The sequence below is a fragment of the Eumetopias jubatus genome, unplaced genomic scaffold (assembly GCF_037043125.1).
Source record: "Eumetopias jubatus isolate StellerSeaLion01/CBP00866 unplaced genomic scaffold, mEumJub1_p1.0 scaffold_7, whole genome shotgun sequence".
NCBI classification, from domain to species: domain Eukaryota; kingdom Metazoa; phylum Chordata; class Mammalia; order Carnivora; family Otariidae; genus Eumetopias; species Eumetopias jubatus.
The window spans coordinates 41,342,032-41,360,858 of record NW_028274813.1 but is presented as its reverse complement, the minus strand read 5'-3'; the positions used below and the strand labels follow the sequence as shown (position 1 = coordinate 41,360,858).

At 37.0% G+C, this 18,827-nt stretch overlaps 1 protein-coding gene and 1 long non-coding RNA gene across 7 annotated transcripts in view; one reads left to right on the top strand and one right to left on the bottom strand.

The window, feature by feature from the left end:
- The window catches only part of PSMA3 (proteasome 20S subunit alpha 3), a 26,763-nt gene extending 23,075 nt beyond the window's left edge, over positions 1–3,688 (top strand). Inside the window, exons 10-11 of the mRNA XM_028112770.2 lie at positions 415–479; positions 1,116–3,688. Of these exons, the coding sequence (XP_027968571.1) occupies positions 415–479; positions 1,116–1,160 (110 nt within the window). The 3' untranslated portion in view covers positions 1,161–3,688. The remainder of the gene's footprint in view (positions 1–414; positions 480–1,115) is intronic.
- Positions 2,193–18,827, bottom strand: LOC114216297 (uncharacterized). 6 transcript variants are annotated; one of them, XR_015768498.1, is made up of 8 exons: positions 18,568–18,827; positions 17,593–17,643; positions 16,912–16,997; positions 15,826–15,908; positions 13,215–13,266; positions 8,311–8,388; positions 5,933–6,088; positions 2,193–3,195 (listed from the first exon to the last, which is right to left on the bottom strand). It is a non-coding gene; the product is annotated as an uncharacterized LOC114216297 (long non-coding RNA). The 6 variants fall into 6 exon arrangements; XR_015768494.1 differs by lacking the exon at positions 5,933–6,088; XR_015768499.1 differs by lacking the exon at positions 13,215–13,266.

Here is an 18,827-nt window from a genome sequence, read left to right as displayed (position 1 = left end):
AGTGGTATTTTTGAAGGGGGGAAGTTCTGCCTAATTGACTAATGTTGTGAATGGTTTACTTTTTTCAAGGATTCATTTACTGAAAAATCACTTTTTTTTCCCTTACAATGGTAACCATGGATGGGATTTCAAGGCTAGCTTTTTAAAAATTAATCATGCTGCACAATGAATGCTCAGAATTTATCATAGCATCAGGATAAATCATTGTATAATTTGTTTTCATAAGAGCTAAGTTTGGACAGATTTAATCTTACGTGGCGAAAACAAGACAAGTTCGGAGCATCTGGTATTACTCATGGTACAACTTTTAACATTAGATGGATTATATCTATGGATTGGGTAGATTTTATTGTATTGGAAATCACAACGTAGTCCTCATTTCTAATTCATTTGAATATATGGCTTAATTTGCAGTAACTAAAGGAAGACATGAAATTGTTCCTAAAGATATAAGGGAAGAGGCAGAGAAATATGCTAAGGTAAGCTGCGGCGTGTGAAAACTCTAGCTAAAGGTATGAAAGTAAGTGCTGAATAATAAAGGAACTCGGTTGATTTCTATTAAATAACACTTAAGAGTTGAACTGAACTAAGGTTAGAAATTTTCTAGGTTATACTCTGTGGGGATAGGGTTGCCCTGGTTCCAAAAACTTTGTATGTGAAAATGGTTAAGGGTTTTCCAGGACATTTAATGCTTTCATACTGTGTGTTCTATTAAGAATATAGTCAGTCGATTGTTAGAACAAGATACACTTAATTAGGGGTGCCTGGGTGGCTCAATCGGTTGAGCGTCTGCCTTCGGCTCAGCTTGTGATCTCAGGGTCCTGGGATCCAGCCCCACATCAGGTTCCCTGCTCCGTGGGAACCCTGCTTCTCCCTCTCCCACTCCCCCTGCTTGTGTTCCCTCTCTTGCTGTCAAATAAATTAAAAAAAAAAAGATATACTTAATTATCCTTTTCTTTGCTTGGGTATGTTATTCTAAGTCAGTTCATCTTCAGTTATAAAGAATTTTCAGTGTGTTTAATTAAGATTCAGTATTAAAATTGATTAACATAATAAAATTAAAAAATTAAATATATTTTAAAAATTGATTTTAAATACTATCTTTCTCTTAACAGGAATCGCTGAAGGAAGAAGATGAATCAGATGATGATAATATGTAACATTTACTTCAGCATCAATTTTAAAATTTCTAATACAGTCCCATGTAATTCTTTAGCCCTGTGGATTATTATCTACTCACTGACCAATTTGCATTATTAAATTTTTGTCTTGTAATGATTTGAAGTTGGTGGGAATAACAGTATATATTTACTTGGCATTAAAATGAAGGTTTATGCTTATTGAAAAATTCCTTAAGATACTGCAAAAAGAAGCTTTGGATCATTAATTCAAAGCTCCATTCATCACTCAACTAGAATCTAAAGATCATTTATCACTGGATTTTGTGCAGTTAAGTCCCTGCCAACTCAGTAGGTATTACTTGATGCCATCACCCAGTTTTGTATTTAGTCAAATGATGGTTGGTCATCAGCCATTGTTAACTTTTGTTTTCCTTTTTCTTTTCCCCCCATCCACCATTGTTAACTTTTAAGTGTGACACACAAGAACGATGTTTAAGGTTGGAGAGTGAAGAATTTTTTCCCCCTTTCATTGTGGTGAGGAGTGGATTTAAGGACCTATTCTGTCACTTAAAAAATTTCTTGATCTGTAAAGTTCAATTAAAATACCCATAATTTATGCTAAACAAGAAGTTAGAATATAATCAGTATTGAGGCCTACAAGAACTGTCATAACCTGTACTGTAGTACTCAAGGAAGAAACCATTTGTAACTCAGGCCAAGTATGCCAGGTATACACCACTTTCATTCCAACTGTTGCTTTCCTAAGGTAATCTACTCATTGAGTTTGGCAGCAGGATACTCCTGGACTTTGAACATCTGTGAAGTTCAAATAGCAAATCATTATACATGAATAGCTAACTACTATACAAACAACTCAAAAGTATTACCTCATTTTCATGGCTTTTATGTAAAATTACATGCTACATTTTACAACTTACATATTTAAGAATGATAGACCCAATTTATCTATACACCTGATCAATAAGCTGACTATCCCTAAGCTCCCTAAGCCAATCTAATGGCCATTCTATACATTTCCAAAGAATGAATGGCACAAATATTCTACTGTGCTGTGAGTCTGTTTTTATTTTATTTTTTTTTTGTTTTTAAAATTCACAACAGTATAGGGGCACCTGGCTGGCTCAGATGGTAGAGCATGTGACTCTTGATCTCAGGGTTGTGAGTTCAAACCCCAAGCTGGGCAGAGCTTGCTTAAAAAAAAAAAATCACAATGGTATAGCTAATAGCCCTTTAAAAGAATAGACACTGATTCTAAAGAAACCTAAATTTGAACAGCTAAGCCACTAAAACTATAGATGCCCTAACATCAAATAAATCTAAAACTGTATAACCAGATACACCTGGTTCTTCAGCTATTATGAGGCAGTTGACTTTTATACATATTCTATATAGGATTGATAATCTAGGCTCAACAGTGGGGGCACTGTAACTGCACTGTAGAAATACAATTAGCCTCTGGGGGGTGAGGGGGAAAGCTGGTACATTTTACTTTGGTAAGACTACAGGGACACCTGGGTGGCTCAGTTAAACATCTGCCTTATGCTCAGGTCATGAATCAAGTCCCACATCAGGCTCCTTGCTCACTGGGGAGCCTGCTTCTCCCTCTGCCTGCTGCTCTGCCTACTTGTGTGCTCTCTCTCGCTCAGAAATAAAATCTTAAAAAAAAAAAAAGACTACAAATTCATTTTCAGAAAAGATACAATACCAGGGCACCTGGGTGGCTCAGTCGGTTAAGCATCTGCTTTCAGCTCAGGTCATGATCTCGGGGTCCTGGGATCAAGCCCTATATCTAGCTCACTTTGAACAGGGACCCTGCTTGTGCTCTCTCTCACTATCCTCTATAAATCTTAAAAAAAAAAAAAAAAAAAAAAAAAATTTCCAGTACCTTATTACTGTAAACCTTCTTGGTATTGGTACCTAAAAAGAGAAAACATGTTTTAAAGAACAAAGTTTTGGTTCAGAGATTACAAATAATAAAATATATTTAGAATATTAAAGCACTTATCTGATAAGCCTATCCATTTGCTTCTATTTCCATCATTCATAAAGGGACCTGAAAAATAAATGACAGAAATCAAGCTGTAGGTCAATATGTTTTACACTTCAAATTAAGATTAAGAATTAACATTTTCTTCTCATTTTGTAAAAACAACCACTTATCCAGATGCTATTAAGAAACTAGAGAAAATCCACAAATGAAAACCAAATCTTAATGTAGAACACTCAAGATATTTCTTATTGAATTCCTGACCTTTGGAAATGGAACCCAGACTTGATCTCTATTTTTACTTTCCCGTGCTCTACCATTACCCATATTGTATTTGCAATGCCTAGATTATTATGTGGTTTTTCCTAAGAACTTGTACCACCTGCCAAAGAAAGCTTTTTAAAATGATTGTCAGATTTCTCCCTCAGTCCTTTATGTGTTTCCCATAAAAGTTGTCAAACTATTTTCTTTCTAAAAAGGGAACTCCAAAACATGAAGTGTGTATGAGTGCAGCTATTCTTAATCCCAACCAAGTAAAGCCTTTGTTCTATCACTGTCATGTGTATGCATGTTATGGTGTTCACCGTAATAAATTAAGAGTACCCCCTGCCCCGCCCATGGAAGTTGTGTGAGAAATCATATCTTTGTATCTCCACTGGGTGTGAGCAGCCACAGGCATTCAAATGCTTAAAGGTACAAATTTTTAAAAAATGAATTTGTAATAAATAATTGAAATTAAAATAATCCTAGTTAACTGGAAGGTAAGGCATACTATTTAAAAACACCGAGGGGAGCTTAGGCGGCTTAGTTAAGCACCAACTCTTGATTTCAGCTCAGGTCATGATCCTCTGGGTCTTGAGATTAAGTCCTGCACTGGGCTCCTGCTGAGGGTGGAGCTTGTTTAAGATCCTCTTTCTCCCTCTGCCCCTCTCTCTCTCAAACACTGGGTCACAACTGTATTCATTGTGGGCTTCTAATGATGAACATGGTTTATGATTTGGGACAGCTCTGGAAATCCCAAATTCAGAAAATATATAAACTCTGGGGGATTGGTTTTTTTTAATAGAAGCACTATTGTAATAGTTTTCTTAATAAAAGAAGGGCTTCTCTGCTGCCACTAATCACAACAGCTTCAGAATAAGAAAATTAACATCCTAATTAAAACCAGGATAGCAGTTTAAAGCCCATGTCAGTTTCAAACGAGCTTTGTCATATAATAGTGTCACCTTGGGTAAGTTAATTTCCTCATCTATAGAGTAAGGATTATGTACCATTTAAAATGGCATCAAAAACAGGAATACTTAGGTAGAAATTTAAATTTGTGTAAGACCTCATGTTGAAAATTATAAAATACTGGTGATATCAACAATGAACTACATAAACTTATTAGAAGACTCAGTATTGTCAATTCTCCCTAACCTGATCTCTAGATATGACGTAAAACCCAGTTTGCAAGAGGCTCTTTTTTTGGGGGGTGGGAGGGAAAGGAGGAAATCAACAAGCTGTTTCTAAATTTATACAGGAAAAGGAATTAGAATAGCCCAAACAATTTTGAATAAGAAGACAAGGCCCACACCACCTGGTCTGAACACTTACTATAAAGTTCATGTAATAGACATTAATGGAACAGAGGAAGTCTAAAAACAGACTCACAAAAATGATCAATTAACAAAAGTGAAAAGGTCAATCAATGTAGAAGGATAGTGCTTTTTCACAAACGGTGCCGGGACAACTGGACATCCACATGCAAAAACAAACACCAAAAACCAAATCATAAGTTGTACCAAATACGTAAGTCAAACTGATCATACACCAAAATGTACGTGAGCTAGAACTTTCTAGGAAGAAAACAGAAGATCTCTGAGACTGGTTTAAAAAAGGGTTCTCAGATACCAAACCAAAAACATGATACATTAATAATTTCAACAAAACTGAAAGCTGCTGCTCTCCTAAAAACAATGAAAAAAACAAAAGACAAACTATAAGGGGAAAATATTTGCAAATCACCTGACACACGTGTCCAGAATGTATAAAGAACTCTCAAAATTCCAACAATAAGAAAACTTAACAACCCAAAAATGGGCAAATGTTGGGGCACCTGGGTGGCTCAAAGTGTCTCACTCTTGATTTCCGCTCAGGTCATGATCTTGCGATTGTGAGATTGAGCCCTCTGTGGGCTCCAGCGCTTAAGATTCTCCCTCTCCCTCTTAAAACAAAATAATAAAAATGGACAAATATTTGAACAGACAATTCAAATAAAACTAAGTATCTTCTTAAACTACACCACCCCTTTCAAGAGGTAACCACCATATTTCTATGTATCCTCCATAAACACCCAACTCTTTTTTTTTTTTTTTAAAGATTTTACTTATTTATTTTACAGAGAGTGAGAGCACAAGCAGGGGGAGCAGTAAAAGCAGAGGGAGATGCAGGCTCCTGATGCGGGGCTCATTCCCAGGATCCTGGGATCATGACCTGAGCCGAAGGCAGATGCTTAACCATCTGAGCCACCCAGGCGCCCCAAACACCCAAGTCTTTTAAAAAGTAAAAGCCGGTATACTGTGGTTAATACATAAATGTTGTTGAAGAGCAAGTGTCCTTACACATCTTGAGTTTGTGTCTGAAGTGTATGATTTGAACTTTGATTTTCATTACATGGAAACACAATTTTAGGAAGATTCATTTAAATAGGGAGTTCAACTAATAATCCATATGGGAAAGGGAATTATTAAAAACTTTTAACCAGGAAAAGCCAACAAGGCTTCAAGACCAATGTATGCTAAGAGGATTCTTAAGACATCACCAAGAACAGGCGCTTGGATGGCTCAGTCGGCTAAGTGTCCCACTCTTGGTCTCAGCTCAGGTCATGATCTCGTGGTCGTGGAGTGGAGCCCCAGGGCTCTATGCTCAGGGCACAGAGTCTGCTTCAGATTCTCTCTCCCTCTTCAACAAATAAAATCTTAAAAAAAAAAAAAAGCATCAAGGAAATACTAATAATTTAGAGAAAGTGAAATGGTATACAAGAACTGGAGGTATAAAGACAATAGCCTATCACCTTTAGTAGACTGGCTGGTTTGAGTCAGTAGCAACCAAGTGGTAACAAGATTGAATACAAACATTTGGATGCCTATAATGTATTATATTGCCAGGAAGGATTAAATATAAACAAGTTAAATGAGATACATTCTTTACCCAGTGGGGAAAACATTTAAAAATCATTAGCAAGGTACAGGTTTCCCCTGCCATCCAGAAAAGCAGAAGTAGAAGGTTCCTATGAAACCTTTCATAAGCCAAAATGGCATAAAGTGAAGAAATTACAATTTATATTGAAAAACTTTTGAGCATTCCCAAACCCCCAAAATAACCTTTCTTAATCCTTTCTGATACTTTAGCATGCATCTTGCTAACAGATGCACAAAATATATGGAGATAAAAGGCAGAAGCTCACAGACACATTCAAAGGTATGGCAGCTTGATGCTGAGTGTAGTTGTCAGGGAAGGAGCCTTGCACTGCCACTCTCCCTGTCAGGGTACATGCTAACAGCTTGCTGCAAAACACACTGAACAATTTTTGCTTTTTGCCTTTTTTTGGTAAAAGTGAAAATCTTCTTCAGGCTTCTTCTGGTAGCACTAACAGGTACAATGTAGGTCTTTTGGTAAAAAAGAAGTACGGGGCACCTGGGTGGCTCAACTGGTTAAGGGTCTGCCCTTGGCTCAGGTCATGATACCGGGGTCCTGAGACCAGTGCAGGGAGCCCAATTCTCCCTCTCCCAGCCCCCCAGCTCGGGCTCAATAAGATCTTAAAAAAAAAAAAAAAAGAAGTGGCATGATATGAACTTTTGTGGGGTTTGTTTTTTAAAGATTTTATTTTTGGGGGCGCCTGCGTGGCTCATTCGTTAAGTGTCTGCGCCTTCTGCTCAGGTCATGATCCTAGTGTCCTGGGATCAAGCCCTGCATCGGGCTCCCTGCTCAGCGGGAAGCCTGCTTCTCCCTCTCCCACTCCCCCTGCTTGTGTTCCCTCTCCTGCTGTGTCTGTCAAATAAATAAAGTCTTTAAAAAAGAAAAAAAAAAAAGATTTTATTTTTAAGTAATCTCTACACCCAATGTGGGGCTTGAACTTACAACCGTGAGATCAAGAGATGCATGTTCTACCAACTGAGACAGGCAGGTGCCCCATGTGTGCATGGTTTTAGTATGAATACATGTGTGTAATACACACAGACACACTGAACTTCCACTATGTACTTTGGGAAGGGGGAGGAAGATAAATTCTGATAAACAAGGAAGGGAATCTAGGACAGTTTTCTAGAGATCTGGTGGATGAGATCTCCAATCAGTGAATTTAGGAGAAAAACTATAGATGTCAGTAATTAGCAGAAAAAAAGTTCTGAGATGCCAATAATTGAAACAAAGTAAAAAGGCTAATCTATATAAGACTATGAGGAAGAGAATCTAGATGATGGGGAATGCATAATGGTTTTTCCATCCGATTCAAAGAACTAAGAATTCTCCACAGATCTGAATTTACAAGGTCTGAAGTGAGGCCCAGGATTTGGATTTTGAACAAATATCTGGTGTGATGCGCTTGTGAATACACTAAAATTTGAGAATCACTGATTTGGATTTAGTAAAAGGAGAACATAACAGAGACAGTTAAAGGGTTTCAAGAGATGAGATTTCTGTTATAAAGCAAAATGGAGAATGAAGCTGTAGGGCATGATGGTTATTGATGAAAACGTTTTTTCCCTGAATTTTAAAGAAACACAGGTCTTAGAAATAGAACACATACCTAGACAATGAAAAGGGAAGTTTCTGGCAGAAACTTTATAGTAGATGGTTTCAAATATCTCATGATTCGGTATCAGTCTCCTGAACATTTCCAACATGAGGGTGGACAAAATGCATAAATGCACAGGGATTAAACAGCATCTTTCTTATTGTACTGACAGGTCAAGAAAAAGAAACAAAGCTCTGACTTAAGGAAGATCAGGTCAATTTGGTCAAACAACAATTGTATAGAACTTGGTTCCACACTCCAAAAGAACCTTAATATAAGATTCCCCTACCAGCAATATATGAGGGGATTCCGGTTTACACTGAAAGTATGTTCCACTAACACATTCTATTAACACCTAATTAGAAGTTCATTTCACAGGAGAAAAAAGTAACAGACAGAGGTACCTGGCTGCCTCAGTTGAAGGAGCATGTAACTTTCGATCTCAGGGTCCTGAGTTCCAGCCCCAGATTGGGTGTAGATTACTTAATTAAAAAACAACAAAACAGATAATTAGTCCTGTATAACTAAATGTTCTATTTACTATTTCAGCTGCAAAAAAATTCTTAAAATCATTTTACTGCAAACTCTTCCTCCAAAGATATTCAATATTCACAATGTAGCCAATTTCTATTTGAATCACCATTGACCTTTCACCTGTCCCTACTGAAAAAGGAGTAAATGTGTGGTTGAATGGAAGTTTTTCGGTATTTCTAGAGGAAAAGTCTACTAGAAATGAACATAGATCCTTCCTTCGCAGGCAATACAATGATTCATTCACTAACTGAAATACATTTGACATGGAAAGCCTAAAGGCAAGCCACAAAATTGGAAAGTCATGCACTAATTATTTCTAACAAAAAGTTTCTTCTCCTTCCTGGCAACCCTCTCTTCCAGGATATAAAGCCAAATGAAGCTGACAAATGACTTCATTTGTAAACACAATATGCCATCTTCTCATCCCCACCCCATCTAGATATCTGGACATCTTCCAAACTGAAATTCAGGAGAGATGCTTTCAACATGAAACTCAGGCTCGTCTACTCTAAATCCATTCTTTCCCCTAAATGGAAATCTGACAAAACAGGAAGTGTTTGGCAGCATATAGGAGGAAGTTCTGTAGCTTATGTATTTACTGGGTAACAAACTATTTTTTGTGGCTGTGTAATAAAATGCAGAACTTCACATATAGGACAAAAACAAAAAATTTGCCTTGGTTACCAAGGTTCCCTTGGCAATTTAAAAGTCTTAAGGAAAATTATCACACAGTACACTGAGGAATAAGAAACGGGAAGATGGCTTTTATTTCTGTTCTATTCTTTCAAATCCACCCCCCCAATCCTGTCTGACCAAGATCTAAGCCACCAAAATTATACAAACACTGGAGGCAATTTTAGGACTACACATAAAAACTAAGAAACACAAAAATTAAAAGGAAAAAAAGTAAGATTTTTGGTTTGGTTTGAGGGAATCAACTTGGGAGAAAAGATTTTGTTTATGCTTCCAGAGGACTGGGTAGCCCCAAATACAAATAAATATAAATCCATAAGTGGGCCATTAGGATGAGCAGACTCAGTAACACACCATGAAACATACCATAAGCCACTGAAAAGAAAAAAAGAAAGTGAATACCCCTCCATGACTTCTTTCAGCTGCTCCCTCCATCCTCCCCCAACCCCCACAGCCCAATTCTATTGCTGTTGAAACTAGAAGTATTTCCAGGTAAAAATTTCTACCTTGTTCTCTCTTACCTTTTAAGCTATCACACTTATGAGTATAGCAGTATATCAAAATGCCCCGTAAATGTTAGACTAACAAATGATATAAAAGGCATTATTATCTAGTCCATTTTTCCCACCCAAACAGCAGGCTGAGGTCCATAGTAAGTCATGAAATCAATTGTCAGTCATAACAGGCTTAAAAAAAAAAAAAAAGTGAACTACCAGAGAAAATACTGGAGAACACTGTACTTTCATTTGTTGTGTGTGGTCACTACACACACATACACAAAATAGAAACTTCACTATAATGAAATTAGTGATCTTCCTTAGCTATTATTTCAAAAGCTACCTGTCTTACCAAACAGTGAAAGCAATTAGAATGCCTATTAACTAAAACAATGAGGTAGGTAGGACATTAAAGCTTCTGTCAGGATTTGATCCTATGTGATAGGAATCTCATGGGATAGGAATAGCAGCAACTTCCTTAAGTGATAAAATTATTGGGTCAATACCTGATACATCTGATTCAGATTCTCACAGGCTGTTAAAAATCAGTTAACCTTTCAGGGACATACAGATATTAGAAGCATGCTTGGTAATTCTTATTTGAAAAGTATGGTGCTGGACTGGAACTATCAAGTATATTAAGAGCTGTTAAGTATCTAGCCCCGTGCTCTTTATCTATAAAAGCAGATATTCAAGCAGAGTAATGTATCCCAGGTCACAACCAAGGAGAACAGGCTTATGATTAGAACACAGAACATATGGTTTTCAAATCCAGTGTTCCTATGTTAAGATGCTTATTCAATCCAACATCCCACTGAATTATTGTAGAAATTCTGAGAATTTTTGAGCTAAGAGTACATACTAACATGAGCCTGATATTTTAACTTATCCCATTTCCCACCATTCCCATTTCTTCTAAATCTAGAGGTCAAGACCCTCTCAACATTTCAGTAACTGAGGATCAAGTAAGTGTCCTCATGAAATATCTCACCCAGTTCCTCTTCTGATTACCTCTACTTTTCATACCTAGAGGCATTATGGTGGTAAGAAAACTGTTACTTGTAAAGTGAGATTACTGATTGAGCCAGGTGGCTTATATGTTCTGTCATTGGCAGCAGATGTATTCTAAGTCCTGGCCAAACTTTTCACAAATTTGGACTACTGTTGATAAGGAAGATTGGTGGGCGGGTGGATCTGTGAAAAATCAGTTACTTAAAAAAACAAAACCAAACCAAACCTCCAATACCTCTGGTGGTTAATTAGATATACCACCTTTTAAAGAACAGCACGAAAACATTCTAATGAAAACCCTTGACCTGTGGACAGTCCCCCTAGTGCTCTACTCCCTATATGTTCCTGAATCTGACTTAATTCTAAAACCTCAAGTGAGTCATTTTAAGTAACTGATCAGGCAAGATGTTCCTAGTGTACAAACACTGACAAAGCATATTTTTACTGACATGCATTTGTCTATTAAATATCACCTTTTAGATTGCTATACATTTTATAAGCTTTCACTCCACAAGTGAGTACCTAAGTGCCAAGGTTTGAGACAGATTCTAAACTTACGAAGGTGTGTAAGGTACAGTTCTCTGTCTATAAGGATGTCTGAATTTAGTGAAGGGATATCTAAGTGAATAAAAAGCTACAAAGTAAGATAGAAAGTGACAGGAAATCATGTTAAGAGGAAATAAATATGAAATTCATTATGGACAGATGACCTACAGCTGTAGAGGTTATCAATAAAAGTTTCACTTAAAAAGCAGTGTTTGACTATGTGGTGATAGAGGAACATTCTAGATTGTGGGAAAAGTGTGAAAAAAACAAAGGCCAGGGAAAACACAGAGTTTGTATAGGGGAGCCATGACAGTTTTAGTGTGACTGCAAATTAGTTTGGAGAGAGAGGTCTAGATTGCTAGGTCTAAACTGGGAGGTCTAGAATGGGAAGCAGAGTCTAGAAGCTTTATTTCTGTATATAAATATAACATATTCTTTTAAAAGCTGCCAGAGTGACAGTATGTAACAGCCTTAGACACATTAACACCACTTGATATCTGATCGCTTCCTAAACACTTGGCATCATTCTAAGCACTTTACATGTACTAACTCATTTAATACTAATTCCAACATCGTCAGAGCAGTTCTACATATATTATCCCCGTTTTACAGATGGGGCAGAGAATTTAAGAAATTTGTTGTAAACCACCCTTCTCACAAAAAGCCTGGCCACACCTACACATTCTAAAGCTGGAAGTTATCTTCTTTGCTATCCCTGAACTATTTTCAAAAGCTATCATTCTAATGGCACAGAGAAGACCTAAATCCTGTAAGTAGCTCCAATCACTTAATCTTTGAAAAGTAAAAGGTACCAAAGTTAAGGGATTAATAAAAGGAAAGCAATGGAAACACACAAATAACCACATTCTCACTGCAAACTAAAAATGCTGAAAATGTTATAATGCATAAATGTTTCTGAACGTATTACTTTTCCCTCAATCTGTAAATAGATTGTTTTGTAACTCACAGCCAGCACTATGATGGGAAAAATTTTTATTTATTATTTTTATTATTTTTTTAAGATTTTATTTGAGAGAGAGAATGAGAGAGAGAGAGAGAGCGCGCACATGAGAGGGGGGAGGGTCAGAGGGAGAAGCAGACTCCCCGCCGAGCAGGGAGCCCGATGCGGGACTCAATCCCGGGACTCCAGGATCATGACCTGAGCCAAAGGCAGTCGCTTAACCAACTGAGCCACCCAGGCGCCCTGGGAAAAATTTTTAAATGCTTAAATGAGATCAAAGACAATTTTGATATATGTAACAAAGTGGCTCAAATTTCATAAGCTCATATCCCAAATGGGTTAGGTTTTATAAAAATGGATTAAAAAGGCAAATCAAAAAGAAAAAGGGAACAAAATTAATACTGTGATTGATAAACTGATATTTAAAAAGCTTTTTTTCTAAAACAAAATCCTAACTCTTCCCTTGCTAAAGAACAGAAAACATAAGATTTTCTAAAGCCCTAAGAAAGAAGGGACCGAGAGAGTAACTCGTAAAAGTAAGCTCTTCTTCTTGAAGAATACTCAAAAATTAGCCTAATCCATGTTTTATTTCTATTTGTTTTTTAAAAATATTTCTAATTGTTAAAAGCCCTTCCTTATCAGTATAAGCGATAAAAGTAGTTTCCAAAAACAAGACAATTAACATTTTTACTTAGAATTTAGATATTTAAAGACTCTTGGCTAAACATTCATGTTCCACACACATCTGTTACCTCTCTGTATTTTGTTAAAAAAAAATTAAAACACACAAAATTTAGTCCACTGAGAAAGAGAAGGGGAAGATATTTCACCCCACATATCTGAACACTTTAAAAGCATACGTATATTTTGTAAGATGTTATCTTAAAACTGTATTTTTTTAAATAACAAAGAACTGACTTCTCCTCTTTAGTTTGAGAATCATCTGGCTTCCCTGCACTTATTTTACTTACTAATCCACTTTAACTTTTCAATTTAAGTTGTACTTTATTTTTTTTTAGTTTATTTATTAAGTAATCTCTAAACCCAACGTGGCGCTCAAACTCACCATCCTGAGATCGAGTCACATGCTCTTCTGATTGAAGAAGCCAGGTTGTACTCTAAAGATCAGAAATAAGAAAGCCTTGATAAAAACACTAAAATCTAATGGAAGGATGGAATTAGAATTCAAAATACAGAAAACAGTGTAAGGTAGAGCATTTGCCTTGTCCCAATTAGAGACCTCAAAGGCACTTTGATAAAGAATAAATGCTTACCAGATATTTCAAGCTCTAACTAGCATGTTTAGAACTGATTTCATTTTCCTTACTAATCAGTGGCCTTTCCTGACCTTCCAAATGTGTTAAAGGTATGAACTACTCCCCCCTCTAAAATCTAGAGTGTTTTGTTTTCTTCTTTACCTCTGTAATCAAGTAGAAATCACATGCTGCCAACTTTTTTTCCCTCCCCCTACAATCTCTTGCTCACCTATTCCTTCCTCTTTCTCCACTTTAGTTTCAAGCATGCTAATGCGCTGCAACAGTATCTTTATTTATTTATTTTTTTAAGATTTAGAGAGAGGGCACTAGCAGGAGGGAGAAGGGGAGAGAAACCCAAGCAGACTCCACACAGAGCCCACCGCAGGGCTCAGAACACTTAGCAGGGCTCAGAACACTTCACGGAACACTTAATCAACTGCAGTGCCCCCACTGCAACAGTATCTTAACTGTCTACCTCTAATTCCTGTGTCATTTCTTCAGTCACACTGGACACTGTTTCCAAACGATTTTCCAGTAGTACATCTTGGGTACATTGTACCTCTCTGTGTCTATTCAGAAACCCTCAAGAAAAATAACTAAAATTAAAAAGGAAGACTGTATGGAAACATATCTGCAGCAAATTACTACTAAATATATAACAAACTCAAAGAATTAAGAAATAAAGTATCAAGACTGCTACATAAATGGACAGAGATCTTGAAGACAGAACTTGTCTATTACTATGAATCAGTAAGTGAAATTACAGAAAAAGGTCCCACTTCACTAGTTAACAACAAAAATACTACAAAGGAGAGCTCAACATATTTTGCACCTATTAACAAAAATGATTATAATTATAGGCTACCCAATGCTGACAGCTAAACTTAGGGAGGGACAATTAATCCTAAAAGAACGGTCCAAAAGACAGAAGATACTGTATGCACATAGATGGTAATTATAACACAATACTGAAAAACCAGAAACCCAAAAGGTCAAGCAACAGAAGAATGAAGTTGAGACAGTTTGATGAAGTATCTTCAGACATTAAAATTTTAACAGGGACTGTGTGGTCACATTGAATGCTTATTACAATGTTAAAGAAACAAATAAAAATAAAAGTTCATCTAATTATAAAGTAAAAATATGCATATGAACAAGGAAGAAGGAAATTTTAAAAATCTGATATTAGAGTGAGATTAAAAGTGATTTTTGTTTACTTCCATTTTGATTTGTAAAATTTGAGATAGAACAAAAATAATTTTCATTTCCTGCTCAATCCCAGCTTTCAAGGCCCTCTCAAGGTTCCCAAACCTAGAGAGGACAAGCACCCCATGTAATTCCTGATGTGCAGCTAATTCTAGAAATGTTGACAAACTGGCCTCACACAATTTTCCCCTTAAAATCTTTAGTCACTCATCTCCAAACTGGTTTATTTACTACCCCAAACATAGCTTTCTTCATATAACTGAATTCTTGATCACAACTTTCCATCCACTAAGAAAGTCTAAGATCTTCCCTTCTTCTAATTTTACAAATTATATCTCACTAACCTTGAAAACCCTTCAATGATCACTAAGTAAATTTCTTTTTGTTCTGCATTATAAAACAATGTGGCTTGGGGCGCCTGGGTGGCTCAGTCGGTTAAGTGTCTGACTCTTATTTTGGTTCAGGTCATGATCTCAGGGTTGTGAGATAGAGCCCTATATCCGGCTCTGTGCTGGGGATGGAACCTGCTTGCCTGCTTAAGATTCTCTCTCTTCCTCTGCCTCTAATCCTCCCTCTTAAAAAAACCCAAACAAAAAAAAACCCCAGAACTACAATTTGGCTTTTAAAAAACAATTAGATCCGATTGTATACCGAACTTTGACAAATCTATTATTCTCGTAAGCCATGATTTACATCTTTAAAAACTTACCTAAATTGAATCTTTTGAAATAACTATATTAACTTTCCATGTTTAATTATGTTTTCTTTTATTAACAATAAGCTCCTTGAGCACAGATCCTTGCCATGTAGAAACATCACCAGATACCTAGATCAGCTTGAATCCAAATCCTAAAATATGACATCACTCTAGTTTGAATTATATGTGGAAAAACCCCAGTCATCTATGCCTCCATGTGGCCATAAAAATCAGCAGTGACACCTAATAGGGCAAAAAGACTATACAGGGATTGCAAAGATTGCTTTGTTAACAAATAAGCAAATTATGTAACTTTCCAAAAAAATAACGAAACTATTAGGAGAGCAGGTACATTCAACACAGGATTCTGTTCTATTTCTCAACACAGACATTTACAGAAACTGTATGGTGGAACAAATTCGATCATTTTTCAAGATACATGTGTACGTGACATACATACATAAAACAGCAACAGCCAATCTTAATTACTAAATAAAAGGTAAAGTAAAACTACATACCAGAAATACAATTTTCGATACCAGATCCAGGTCTTTTAAAACTGGAACATATTCCTTCATTTTCCCACAAAATGAGGTTTATTCTAAAAGACAAAGACTTCCTTTAGTTTTGAGTATGCCACAGTCCTCAGAACATAGACTATTTTATAATCTCCTTAAAAAACAAAGAAACAAAAACTTCACTTCTAAACACTTTTACTGATGAAATCCCTATATGTCAACTATTTTTAACACGGGCTCAAAAAAAAAAAAAAATCAGGAAAATGTTCAATGTTCCGTGATTAAAAATCCAGAAATGGGAACCACATGAATGAACTAATCCATAGGAATGTTCTAATTTTGAGATTTCAGTGTAAACTACTACCTTAAGAAACTAATTACATAGCTTCACTTGAAGCCTTGACCAAACAAAGCATTCTGCTTTCAAAATAGCTTTTCATCATTGAAACACCATTAAAATTTTTTTTTTTAAAGATTTTATTTATTTATTTGAGAGAGAGAGAATGAGAGATAGAGAGCACTAGAGGGAAGAGGGTCAGAGGGAGCAGACTCCCTGCTGAGCAGGGAGCCCGATGCGGGACTCGATCCTGGGACTCCAGGATCATGACCTGAGCCGAAGGCAGTCGCTTAACCGACTGAGCCACCCAGGCGCCCGAAACACCATTAAAAATTTTGGTGATTTTGATTTTGTAGGGAACATTATTCTATTAGTTTGGGCTCATTGAAATAAGTTACGAAAAACAAATATGTCATAATGAATTTTCTCTCACTAATACCTAAAAGATGGTCTAATGACTGTTCAGTTAATATTCATCTACAGTCACCTTCCATTAATATATCTAAAATCCTCAAGAATTCTCAATGGGCTCTCTAAATCTATATTACATTAGCAATTACAGATCAATTCAATATTAAAACAAGTATTTGGATCATTATAAGAATTTTGAAGGCTAAGATAGCATCATCTGTGGAATACTACAAGTTCTTAGAAAAGTATTACTGTTAAAGAAAACATTAAGTTGGTTTATTTCACATATTTTACAAGAGTGCACACAGGTTCATAACAAACACTGACAAAGCACCTACCATGTATGAGGTAGGGAAACATAACAGTGATAAAAACCTCAGTTGCTGCCCTCTGGGAGTGGTCTCTCAAATAAAGAGCCTAACAACTGCAAAAGAAACACGATGAGAGACAATATAAAGGGTACTATGAGGGTACAAAAGCACCATGAGAATGCACATAAGGATGGAAAACTTCAAGGAAAGCTACGAGGAAACATAAACTCACTAACTATACCATAAAAACAGTATTTGTTTTCAGTATCCTCTAAATGTCACTTCTGTGTAGCAAAATACTCCACTGTACAAACGTTTTTACTATTTTATTAAGAAAAAATAAATCACTTCTCTTTTAAACTTTTACTGACACATCTTTTCTACACACCAAAATTTTTCAGTAAGAAAGAAATGAAAATGTTCATATTATTCTGTGATAAAAATTAATATTAAATATTTAAAAATTCAGAAATGGTAACTACATGAATGGATAAATTCATAAGAATGTGCTAAATTTGAGATTTCATTCTACAAGATCACATCAGGAAGCTAATTATACAGATTCATTTGAACCCCTGGCCAAACTAAGCTTCTTTCAATAACTGTTCTTCCATTTGCGCTATTTATGGCTCTATTGGTACACAGCACTGGTCCATAAAAACTTTTCCAGTCTACCCAATTCTAAAGATTTTTACAGAAATAACTCACCTCAGTAATACTTAGGATATGTCACTGAAAGTCTTGTTTTCTTCAGACCAACTGCCAAAAAAACCCCAAGAAGTTATTAAATTACATAATCGTTTTTAGTCTGGAGACCCATCAATACAGCGATAGGATTCAAAAGAGAGGTATTAGGAGCATAATTTTAAGCAGCTATCCAGACCAGTGTGCCTAGGTCACTCAAAAATACCTACATTCCACTTTCTTAAGTAATTTTGAGAAAAATCACTACTATGAAAGAAAATTTCAGTTAGGTATTATTCTTTTTGAGTAAATTTAGTCAACGTGGATTTTCGACATTTCACATTTTTTTATTTCATTCTTTAAAACAACTTGCCAATTCAAATTCCATTTCCACCATTTCAAATGGTTTTTTTTTTTTTTGACAGAGCACAAAGATTCTGCTAAAGTAACAAAATCAATGGCTGCCCCGAACAAAGTTCCTATCGGGGAGGTCCTCTTATTTAAGGCATTTTCAGTCCCTACAAAACCACTACTATTTCCTTTCAGAGTAGCATCAGCCCGGTGCGGAAAGGCACAGCCCCCTATCTAAGGTTAGAGCAGCAGAGTCTGGGCTGGCCAGTGAACTCCCCCACCCTGCAGCTTTCGGCAGGTTCCTCAACGCTTAATCGTGTTGAGGAGCACGCGGAAATCTCTCTCCCCACGCAGATGAGTCTAAGCACCTTGCCTTTCCCCGTGTTAATTAAGGAGGCGCCCACAGCGGGTGGCACTTGGCTGGACGATATGACAAGTTCCCGAAACGCACTTCTAAAGGGAAAAAGAACTGATCGGAGAGGAGACGCCACAAAATCTCTTGAGAGGCATGCAAAGGACCCGCCCAGAGAAAGAGACCCGCACATCCCCTCCACCCCTTTCTCTCTCGCGGCGGGAGAGGAAGCCTCGCCCCTTTCAACCCGCCCCTCCGCCCCCCCCGCTCCCCACCCCGCCGCAGGGAGACCTTACTTTGCCATGGCCGCCGTGCGGCCCGTCCACTTCCGGTGCCGGTGCCGCTAAAGCTGCGCCATCCCCCAGTCACTCGGACAACCACAGCTTCCAACCGACCTTTCTGACAAGTCCGCGACTCCTCCGACCTTCACTAGGTGCTGTCCTGGAGTGAACGGCGGATAGGTGCCGCACTAAAATGAATCTATGGGATAAAGCCTCGGCCCTCCTCTCGCCAGAAACATAAAAATGCGATAGAGCTACGACCACCACCGCTCAGA